The 11910-nt window shown below is 49.4% G+C and overlaps 1 protein-coding gene across 1 annotated transcript in view; it reads right to left on the reverse strand.

The window, feature by feature from the left end:
* LOC101657313 (integrin alpha-X) overlaps positions 1-11910 on the reverse strand; it is a 43872-nt gene that overhangs the window by 22080 nt on the left and 9882 nt on the right. Inside the window, exons 2-9 of the mRNA XM_045284793.1 lie at positions 7339-7431; positions 6644-6746; positions 6076-6179; positions 5500-5570; positions 5236-5350; positions 3442-3572; positions 3131-3276; positions 2697-2850 (exon numbers count right to left, since the gene is read on the reverse strand). Of these exons, the coding sequence (XP_045140728.1) occupies positions 2697-2850; positions 3131-3276; positions 3442-3572; positions 5236-5350; positions 5500-5570; positions 6076-6179; positions 6644-6746; positions 7339-7431 (917 nt within the window). The remainder of the gene's footprint in view (positions 1-2696; positions 2851-3130; positions 3277-3441; positions 3573-5235; positions 5351-5499; positions 5571-6075; positions 6180-6643; positions 6747-7338; positions 7432-11910) is intronic.

Here is an 11910-nt window from a genome sequence, read left to right on the forward strand (position 1 = left end):
GTCGCTACCCAAAAATTCACTCCTGACATCCAGTCACTAAAAGCCACTGAAAGAAGTTCAAACGGCACCGAAAGCATCAGCCAAAAACAAGGCCCCAGAAATGGGTGGATTACCATGGAAACGTTTCAACAAGCTGGTGAAGCCCTGGAAGCACTCACTCATCTGTGCCAGGAAATTTGGAAGACAGCTCCCTGGCCAATTGACCAGAAGAGATCCATATTTGTACCCGTTCCAAAGAACAGTGATCCATCAGAATGCTCACACCGTCATTAATATCACATGTAAGCAGACTTTTGCCGGAGATCTTCCAATAATTGGTGCAGCAGCACATTGGCAGGTCCCTGCGAAAGGTTCAGGAAGGATTTTGAAAAGGACGTAGAACCAGAGACGTCATCAGTGGTGGGATTCGGATAATGCAACAGCTGCTTCACCGCCTTCATGACCATTTTAAGTCTAAGAAAGGTAGTTTATTATTCCATACAGTGAATACTTAAATGAGAACAATAAAAGAGGTCCACGACACCTCTTTATGTTATAAGAGTCTAAAAATCTTAATGAAAGACATTAATACCCAACCAAAACCCAATAAAAGTGTTGTTCGAGGTATTTCCATATTGCGTCTTGATTGGGATCCTCACTTGCAACATTCTTCATTTTCATCTGAGCATCATCGGCTGTATGACTTATCCTTAAACATCTTTTCACCCTGGGGGGAGGATCCCATTCCGTTAGAGGCAGGCCAATCAGACAATAGTCATCGTGTTTGATAGATTAGAAACAGTTAGGTGACGTCTCTTCTTTGAACCTATTGTGTTCATCTTTGAAAAACTCCTTTCTGCTTCTGCTGAACATACAGCAATTGTTCTGACAATATTTTAACCTCTTTGAACACTCTCAGGAATTGCATCATTCACTCAGAATATCAAGTGGAATTTGGGGCTTAACCCAAAGCTGACACTAGTGATAGTGTGTTGCCCACTCTCTCTTTACATTTTTTTACATTTGTCTACCGAAGTAAAAAAATGCAAGGGAATAAAAATGCAATATTTCATCAAAAGTATACCAAGGTTTATGAAACAAATAAATAAATATTACAAGCATTGCTCTGTGTAATTTTTTTTATACCAATGGGTAAAGTGAATATTCCCATGGCACTTAAAATACACGGTTGTGCTGTGTTTAAAAATAAGGTAAAGAATGTAAATTTGTGATTTCTACCTCAGGGGGTTGATGACGAGTGCAAGTTTAACAACCCACTCACTGAACTCAACAGAAAATTAGGTATCAGCCCTGCCTAACCTGTGCCAACCAACTGCATCCACCCCCTGGAGATCACTGCTGATGCCAGGTGGCTCGTGTCTCAAAGCAGAGAATACCAGAGAGACGCTGGCTTCAGCTTCATTTCCTAGGCCAAGGCATTGGGCTGTGTGGATCAAACAAATGATATCTTGGGTCATAACAAACTATGTCATGGAACATCCAGAACACGTCATTGTGTTCATGAGGTACCTGTACGTGGATCCAGAGGCAGTTGTGTGAACAAACAAGGGAATACTGTGTGGTTTACCATCAGCAAAGGTGAGCATCAAAATTGTATCCTCTGAACATACCGATTCCATCTGGATGCTGAGCCCTGAGAGACGCTGGATGCTATGAGGAAGAATGCAGCATCAGGCTTGAAGGAAGCCTCGCCAACAACCTGAGATATGCAGATAATGCAACCTTGCTGGCTGACAGTGAGGAGGACTTGAGGCACTTGCTGATGCAGACCAAGGATCGCAGCCTTCAGTGTGGATCACAACCAGAGTCCTCACAAATGGACCATTGGGTAACGTCAAGATAATGGAGAAAAGGATAAAGTGGTCAAGGATTTTGTCTTGTTTGAATCCACAATCAATATTCATGGAATCAACAGTCAAGAGATCAATCGATGCACTGCACCGGGCACATCTGCTGCACAAGACCTCTTGGAAGATTTAAAAGCAAAGATGTTACTTTGAGGACTAAGGTGTGCCTGACCCAAGTCGTGGTCTTTTCAATCACCTCAGATGCGCATGGCAGTTAGAAACTGAGTAAAGAAAACTGAAGACGGATCCACACATTTGAGTTACGGTGCTGGAGAAGACTATTGGAAGTACCATGGCAGAAAGGACCTAGAAGCAAGGATGGTGAAACTTCACCTCACATACTTTGAGCATGTTGTCAGGAGAGACCAGTCCCTGGAAAAGGACATCATGCCTGCAACCATGGAGGAGTGGCGAACACGAGGAAACTCTTCAATGAGATGGACGGACACAGTGGCTACCGCAATGGGCTCAAACCCAAGAACCATCGTGAGGAGGTCCTCTTGGACATAGAGTCACTATGGGTCGGAACCAGCTGGATGGCCCCCAACAACAACATCAACATCAACAGATCACTAAGACATCCATCTACTCCATACTGGCCCCCGACACTCTCCAATCACGCGGCCCGGTTGAGATTCTCCTCCTACACAGTGGACAGGGGAGAGAAAACTAAGAAACAGACAGCAGCAATGGATGTTGGAGAAGGTAGTGGGTTCCTGAGCTGGGGCAGCGTTTTTATCCTGCAGGTTGCAGGAGAGGAGACAGCTGCAGTTTCTGTCCCTGAAAGGGAAGTTGCTCGGAGACGAAACAATGGGAGGAAGGCGTGGAAGGGCCAGCCTCATGACGTACCCCAATAGCGTAGCGAAGAATGCCCGCCTTGTTTGCTTCGGGAATGACATCCGCATAGTCTAGCTCATCTCTTTGTTTCTGCCCGTCAGTAATGACGATGAGGATCTTGGTGGCATCGTTTCGGGCCCCATCTTGGGTCCTGAACATATACTGCCTGTCAGGGGAATAGAGTGTTCAGAGGCCCGTGAACAGAGGACTGCTAGCTACAGAGGCCCTTAAAAAACGAAAAAGAGCTGTCCCTTCTTCTGGGAGGCCAAGGTCTCATGGAAAACACCCAGATTGGGGAGAAAGCCCCAAGCTGCATTTCAGGCCGCTGCCTCTTTCCCACGGAGACAAAGGTGGCCCAGAGGTCGGCTCACATGCTTGGTGGGGCGGGGTGGGGTGGGGTGGGGTGGGGTGGGGGGTTGAAAGGCTCAGGAAAAGGCTGAGCTCACGTGGCTTTTTTAATGGCCGTGGCTGTGTGAGTCCACCCGGTCATTTGGTTCACACGGTCCAATAGGTCTTGGGGGGCTGAGCTGCGTTTGAACTCGTTGAAAGTGAAATGTAGTTGGAATTTATCAGAGAACTGCATCAGGGCAAACTAGGGGTATAAAAAAAACAAAAACGAAAAACAGCTGGGAGCTGAGACTCCTTCAACCAAATTCCCAACCGTTTGCCCGGCAATCTTTCTCCCAGCAAAGCCCCTCCCAGCATAGACCTAGTGGCAATGCCCTCCACACGGGCCCTCTCCTGTCCCAGGACCCACCTGGGTGCTGGGTCGATGGAACTGGCTCATCACGGCCTTCACAAAGTTCAGCATGGTGGCGAAATCGGAGGAGGAGATGCTGCCTGAGCCGTCAGTCAGGAACATGATATCTTTCTCCTGCTTTGGACACTCTGCAGAAGGACGGGGGGCTGGTCTTCCAAGCGTGTCCCCTCACAGCCCAGGACCTCAGCCTCTTTGCCACAAGAATTCATTTCTTCAACACTGCCCCCCGGGGGTCCCCTCCAGCTTAAGTCTGGGGCGCCACTCTAAGTCTTCTTTGTGAGGGTATAGGGCTTCCTTCAACCTCTCCCTAGACTCCAGCCTTTCCATCTTCCGAAGTCTCCTCAAGAGACAACAGCCATGACTTCACCCGTTCGTGGCTGGTTCATCACGAGCGGAAATTCTTCCACCCTGGAAAGTCAAACGCTGGGCCTCGTCTCTTTCCAGCTTGGTGTTGCCCTCACTTCTTCCCCTCTTGTTCCCACAGCCCGGCAACGAAAGCGCCCCGCTCGGGTTCCCTGGCCAGGGTCTGCCCTCATTGGTCAATGCTGAACTTGTGTTAAATAGATGGAAGGAGAGACCAGTCCCTGGAACGGGACATCGTGCTGGGTGACGGGCAGGGGCAGAGACGAAGAAGAAGGCTCCTCAAGGAGATGGATCGGCACGGGGGCTGCAGCCATGGGCCCGGGCATCAGAGGAGTCGAGAGGCTGGCGCAGGGCCAGGCAGTGTGCTGTTCCGTTGGGCAGAGGGTCGGAACCGACGCCATGGCCCCTAACACCAGTGCCAATGATGAGGCCCGCGACCGCTACATGCTGAGCCTCCTCTGCTCTTAGCATCAACATAGGCTCCCACTCCCTTTTTCAAAGAAAGCCTGATCTCACCGCAGAAGCGGGCTTCCAAGTGGTTCGTTCTGGTTTGGTCCCTGCTGACAATTTACCTTTCTGCTTCCGAGATCCAGAACCCCGAATCTACAGCCTAACAAGATAGCCCATGTGAATCCCACGCGCACACAGAAAATAGGATAGAGATAGATGTTCCCGTCGGGCGGGTGCTACCAGAGTGCACCAGTTCAAAGCTCTGCTCGGAGGCGAGGCTCTCTCAGCTCACGAAGGAGGCCCCTTTTCCATCCTGCCCTAGGTACCTCCTGCCACAGAATGAAGTCCCTCCCAGGGGTTCTACTGGGAGCCTGGACCAGCAGGGAGAATCTACATCCAGGCATGTGCTCATGGGGCCCCTAGGCCCCCAGTTAAGAGGTCAGGTGTCCATCTCCCCACAGGCCATAAATTGGGTGTGGACAGCTCAGTGTTCCACTTCCTCCTTGCCCTTTGCCCCAGGAAGCGAGTCCCCCGGCCCCAGCACACAGGCACACACGCCTATGCACTGCCCAGGCTGCCTGCTCCCTCACCTCTCTTTCTCAGCTTGCTGCGTGAGGGTTTACAAAAAATAAAATCTCTACGAAGAAGAGCAGCTGGCTTGCCTTGAGCCTTCACCACAAGTCACTGGGCTGCACTGTGACCACGAGTCAGCTGATGTGCCTCCCGGAGCGTGTGGCGAGCATTTCTGTCCAGCAGAGAAGCAAAGCCAAAGCCACAGGGCAGGTCTTCCCGGGGGGAGGTACGATACCAGGAAGGATGGGGATGCAGGCAGCAGCTCCCCAGCGCAGGTTTAGAACCACGATGCCATCCCGTCGATCTTGTTATCCCAGACACCACTTCCTTTCTTATCCACCCCGGCAAGAGAGCCTCTGCCTGGGTGCAGGGTTCTCACAGGACCCGAGGGCCAAGAACACTCACCCTGAAGAACAGCGGGCAATCTCTGGGCCCCTTGGGAGGAGGCAGCTAGCTGGAAGCAGAGCCCATTCAAGTGCATGTTCTCCCTGCATGCACGGTGCACAGTGGGGCCACAGGCCTGGGGACAGAGGGAGTCAGTGGGGGAGACGGTCGGTCCCTGCTTCCTTCTCACCCCAGAACCCCCCCCTTTCCCTGGGACCCCGGGTCCCAGAACCCCCAGTCCCCACCCTTTCCCTCCAACTCCTCCTGTAACCCAAAGCAGCTCACCAGCAGCTGGGAGGGGTTGGTGGCAGCTGCCAGAGACAGGCCCAGGGACATGTTCACAGCCTCTGTGGGGACTAGGATGACAGATATGTACATGGTCACCCTCACTGGTACAGACGGGACTATGGTCGCTTCAACTGTGAGAGATGGGGTGATCTGAATGGTCAAGGGTGGGGGGATGTGGGTCCCAGATATTGAGAGTTGGGGCAGTGTAGGGTAAGGTGACCAGATGTTCCGCTTTTGGCGGGACAGTCCGATTTTTAACAATTTTTCCCACATCCCACGGCATTTTTAAAAAGTCCCGATTTTTGGAAAGAATGCACAACAAGCTAGGGTGTATGGTTTTCGCTGCCATGTAGCTATTTCACCAGGATATGAGTTTTATCAGTGGCGTCCCCGCTTTACCAATCTTAAAATCTGGTCACCTTAGTGTAGGGGTGTCCTGGGCAGGGAGCCCTCCATGGGGTCATGGAGCCTGTCTGAGCCCGAAGGGTGTGCAGACAGAACTGAATCTAGGAAGCCAAACTCTCCGGTCGACAGGCCGTCAGATCTGGGGGCTGGAAAGGGGCAGGGACTCGCCTTGCAGGGGGAAAGCCTCGCAAGTGCCCCCCTTGTAGGCACACCGGTAGATGCCTCCTGTCTGGTCGACAGCCTTCACCTCTTGGGGAGCCCCGACCACCACCCTGTGAGAAGAGGCAGAACATCACGGTGAAGAACGTGGGCTCGGGAGCCAGGCGGCCACTTGGCAAGTTTGCTTCCCACCTCTGAAAACAACCCTCTAAGCTTCACGTGGACTGCGCGGCGCTCCTGAGACCGTGCGTGGCCAGCGGAGGCACCCCGCCACCATGTGCTGCCCGAAGGACTCCTGCCTCAAAGGGCTGTCAGGAGCCTGCAATCGCGTCTCCTAGGGTGTGTGTAGCGCAATACCTGGGCCCTTTGCAAGGGCTCAATCCATGTTAGCTCTGATTATTGGGTTGGCAACACTGCGCCTGCTTTCTGTCCAAACCTTCATAACCTCGAGGGAAGTGGCACACCCGGCGGGGGTAAAAAAGATTTCGAAGCACGGGAGGTCAGCAGGTGAGAAAGAGAAGCCTCGGGCTAAAGGAGGAGGTGGTAGAACCAGAAGTCGATCACTGCTGCTCCTCACCAGGTGTCGTACTGAGCCACGCTGTATCCAAACCCAGGCCTGTCCACGTGGAAGATGGTTGGCCTGTCCGTGTCCAAGTTGAAGCAGAGGGAAGAAGCTAAGGCTGAGGAGGCACAAAGAGAATTCCTGGAGAAAGGCACCCCGTCCTGCCTCAGCTCCCTTGGCTCCATCTCCCAGCGCCCCCATTCCTCAATGCAAGGACCCAGGATTTCCTTGCTGTCTGGACTCCCATGGTCGTGACTCCCTTTGACTTCCTCCTCTCCTTCAGATCGCCCAGAGACAGTTCTCCACCTAGTTGTCTGCCCTGGGACGTCAGATCTCCATTTCCACAGACTGGAAATGTGATCCTCCGCCAGGCTTAGCCCTGAGGGTCCTTGGAGGGGAGTTCAAGTGACAGGGCAGACAGAGTAGGATGAACTTGTTCTGCCTCCTTTCTCTCTCTCTCTCTCTCTCTCTCTCTCTCTCTCTCTCTCTCTCTCTCTCTCTGCATCGTCAGGCAACTATCTTCTCTTCTGGCCTCTCCTGAACTCTTACAAAATTGCTTCTTCCATATCCCCTCCCTTCCTTAACCCCAGGTGCTAAACGTCATGGGCCAGTCTGCCCTGAATGCTTCAGTCTAAAATATGCATTGTCCTCTCTCTCTCTCTTAGGACCCCAAATCCCTTATGCCCCCTCTTTAGGGGTCCCCAACTCACCCATCAGCAGAAGGAGGACTGTTTGGGTCATGACTTGCCAGTCCAACGTGGAGCTCCAAGCTCCGGGGCCACCAGGAACACAAGTGGACCACGCTATGAAGGAAGCAAGTGAGTAGAGAAGTGAGCAGGAGGCAGAGGCGGGTGGAACAGCGTCAGCATGACTCAGAAGGGCAGAGTGGAGGCTGTGGCTTCGACACGCAAAGAAGGGTCTTGCTAATCCCACGGTCCCCACAGAGAAGTCTCTCTTTCTACTCAGAGAAATCGTGACCTGGTTTGCTTTTCTTGCCCCTCCAATCTAGACTTGGGTGGATACAAATTCACACACACATACACACAAGAGAGAGAGTGAAAGAGAGAGCTCATGTTCTAGTAACACAGTCGGAGGAGCATTGAACGGCTAACCACAAGGGCTGAAGTTCAACGGCACCAGTTGCTTTCAAGAAGAAAGATGGGGTTGTCTGCTCCCAGGAAGATTTCCGTCTGGGAAATCCTACAGAGCAGTCCATCTGTCCACTAGATGTGTTACTCTGTCCACACAAGGACACTTCAAAGACATGGAGAAAAAAATCCATATATATATATGTATATATATATATATTTTTTTTAAGTTCCATTTTCCATGAACTTTTGGGAGCCCCTAAAAAGCAAAAGTATATGAATGTGTGGTTTTTGGCTTTTTCGATTTCTCCTGCAATGGAGATAGCTTGCCCTTGATTCTTTTGTGGTAGCGATTCACCCAATTTCCCCCTAACTGTCGTAAGATCTTTGTCATCCCAGCACAGACAACCACATGAATGTCTGATTCAAAATGGCCACGTTGAAAACCAGTCCACTTTGGCTCCGTCATGTCCAGGAGGCCCGTCTTTATGTGGTCTATTTCATATTTGACGACTTCTCATGGTCCTAGACTCAGACTTCTTACATTCCAAGTTCCAATTAGGACGAGGTGTTGATAGCTGTTCGTTTACGTTGTGCGTCGGGTTCCATCAGCAAATGGGGACCCGGAAAACTTGAAGATGCTGTTCAGAAGTGGACAGCCGATGCCACTGGTCTTTCAAATACCAGCTGGGTCACCCAAAGTGAACAGGCTTCAGCTGAGCTTCCCGACTCAGAAGAGACCAGGACGGAGGAATAGGCATTAGCCACTGAAAACATAACGGATCGCATCAGAACACTGTCAGACAATGGGAGCCTCGTGGATAGAAGCAGGGCATTGTCAGAGACGGTGCCAGAAGATGAGCCCTTCGGGTCAGGAGGTGGTCACGACGTCACTGAGGAAGAGCTGCCTTGATGACGCGACTGGTGTCAGGTCTGGGGAGTAGAGGCTTCAGGACCTTATTTGCTGACAGAGCACAGCTGAGAATGAGCAGAATTAGCTGCCGGCATCAATTAATCATCAGAACTCAGCATGTACAAAGCCTGCGTGTAGGGAAGCCGGAAGTTGACAAAACGGAAGCGGCATGCATCAAGGTCAACCTTTAGGTGTTCGTGAGCTGAAATGGCCTGACGCTGACCCTTCTGAATCAGAAAAGCACGCGGCTGACTATGCCAGGAAGGACAGGTTCAAGAGGAACGGCATCGTCACCGTTGTGAGAAAGGACATTTCAAGACCAACTGAAATGTTTCAACAAGCTGATGAAGCACAGAAGCACTCACCTGTCCAGTGAATTAGTTAATTGTGCCAGCCTGGCCGATAATCCCATGTGGTGCTGGTTGAAAGGCGGAGGGATAAATGGGTGGTGAAGCCTCGCCTTTCTAGTTCTCGGGTCTCTTGTTTTGTGATGGTCGCACCAGGTGCAGCTGCCTTAGCAGTTCCCTGCTTCCGCTTGCAAGATTGACTTCCTACAAGACATCCCCAAGGAGAAGCCACATGGACCTATCCCGATGCAGCCCTGGGTGCTGGAGCAGCCGTGTGGAGACCCCTGCTAGTGCTGAGATGCTTGTTCGTTCTCGGACTCAGCTTTCCTCCTGCAGTCGGCATCATTGCCTTGTTTTGTGAGGTGGAGGACTTTGTGGACTAGTGTTGGGTTAATGGGTTAATGTTGGACTTGTGGGCTTGGGCAGCATTGGGTTGGGATGTTTTCGTGATGCACATTTTCTTTACATAAAACTCTCTCTTATACATGAGTCGCTGTGGATTTGTTTCTCCAAAGTACCCAGACTAATACATCCGTGAAAGGAAAGCTGGAAGAGGACTACCGCATATACCTGCGTATGAGCCGAGTTTCTCTGCACATTTTTAACGCAGTCATGGTTCAAAAGGCCATGTTCAGGCCTGTCTTGAAGTACGATGCTGTCTGTGGCAGATACCATCTAGCCACATACAAAGAGACCGTCAACAACGGTTTTTCAGATTTATGAACCAGCCACAAAAGCTCCTGTTGAAAAAATTGAAGAACTCCACCAACATCTTTAGAGTCTGAGATTGATCAAACATGCAATCAGATGCATTCATAATGACTGGTGATTGGGATTCAGACGTTGGAAACAAAGAGGAAGAAACCAGGGTTGGAAAATGTGACCATGGTCACAGAAAGGAAGCTGGAGAGCCTGTGACAGAGTTTTGTAAGACCTGTTCAGCAACATCTCTGGGGACTGTACACTTGGACTTTGACTACACCTGTGGGAAGAGACGATGGAGAAGCTCAATATTGTGCTCCAATCACAGAACAAGAGCATTGACATTACTTGCAAGTAAAATTTTGCTGAAGATTATTCAAGGACAATTGCAGTCGGACATCGACAGGGAACTGTCAGAGGTTCAAAAGAGGCCATGGAATAAGGAATATCATTGCTGATGGACGGTGGATCTAGGCTGACAGCAGAACATGCCAGAAATATGTTTACCCGTGTTTTATTCACTATGCTAAAGCATTCAACTATGCGAATCATTCATGACAAGCTATAGACAGCCTTGAGAAGAATGGGGATTCCAGAACACGTCACTGTGTTCCTGCAGAACATGTACATGGATCAGGAGGCAGTTGTGGGAACAGACAAGGAAACATTGCATGGTTTAAAACTAGGAGAACTGTCTAAGACGGCGTCCGCTTGGATGAAATCTGCTTATCGGTCACCAAGGAAGATGGATGAGATTCCACCTTGAAAACATTCTCTCTGGGTTTTTTCTTCCCCTCCATGAGGTCACGCTGAGCCCTAATGCAAATAGGCTGCTTCTTGAGACTCTTAATTAGGTAGCACATTTCAAGAGTAGACCATAGGAAATTTAATTGTTTATAAAAATATTAATTTTTACCTCCACATGGTGCTATTAAGTTAGATATTACCTATTTTTTATGACACATGTGTACTTGTACATGAAATAGTTTGGTTATTATCAAGGGCTAATAGGTTTTTGTGTTTGTAATGACCTTGAAATCAGAATCTTCACACGTAACTTAAATTCGATATACAGAACATGTTTTATGCAAGGACTGGATGGGATATGGAAAATGAGATTAGTTGTTCCAGAAACCTGGGACATTGACCTTGGTGTTTTTTATATTTTTCTCCCTACTCCTGACAAGGAACGCAGCTTGCTTAGAGAACAGTAGAAGGGGAAATTGGTTGCCTATCATTTTTTTAAAAATCACCTGGGCCAGTTTTAACATAAAATGGCTAATTCTAATCATTGACTGAAGTCAAAGATAAGGGAGAGTCCCAGTCTGAATTCCTATAGCTCAAGGAAAACTCTTTTTTTAAAAAATCGTTTTATTAGGGGCTCATACAACTCTTATCACAATCCGTACATACATCAATTGTGTAAAGTGCATTTTTACATTCACTGCCCTCATCATTCTCAAAAGATTTCCTCTCCACTTAAGCCCCCGGCATTAGGTCGGAAAACTCTTTTTATAAAGCTCCCCTTCCCATGCAGTGTCGAAGGCTCCCTGGTGGAACAGTGGGCCAACTGCTGGGCTGTGAACTAAAAGACTGGGCTTCAAACCCACCAGCTGCTGGCAGAAAGATAAACCAATCCGCCCACGCCGAGATTTGCCGTCTCAGACCTCACAAGAAGCAGCCCTACTCTGTCCTATGGGGGTGCCATGAGTCTGAATCTACTTGATGGTGGTAAGTTCTTAAGTAGGTGTATACATTCTTAAGGAATCTTGAACTAAATTTGGATTTCAATACAGAAGTAAACGCTTGGAAGAAAGTTTAGACAGACTTTATTTCAAGAGTAATTATGTTTTGTGGTAGATAGGCAGTTTCGAGATGTTCAGGTAATGTCCTGGTATTGAATCAGGGTTAGCAAATAGTTCTCATAATCTGAAGCTCCTATGCTTTTGCTTTTTGGGGAAAAAAGATGCATATTCTTCGGTCTGCGAAATGGTGTCTTCGTGTAAAAGATGATTATGAGCTACATGGCGCAGAATCAATGTCATGTGGCTGTCGTTTTACTGTATAGGTCTTTTCTCACATCCCCTCCCTCCTTCCCTCCTTCCCCCTCCCTTCCCCACCCCCCAATAGCAAAATGACAGGGATGAAGTAGCAATGAAAATAATGTTATGGTTGGGGGTCCCCACCACATGAGGAACTGTATGAAAGGGTCGCGGCATGAGGAAGGTGGAG

Source organism: Echinops telfairi, unplaced genomic scaffold (assembly GCF_000313985.2).
Source record: "Echinops telfairi isolate 266 unplaced genomic scaffold, ASM31398v2 ScPeMD7_5;HRSCAF=22, whole genome shotgun sequence".
In the NCBI taxonomy this organism is placed as follows: domain Eukaryota; kingdom Metazoa; phylum Chordata; class Mammalia; order Afrosoricida; family Tenrecidae; genus Echinops; species Echinops telfairi.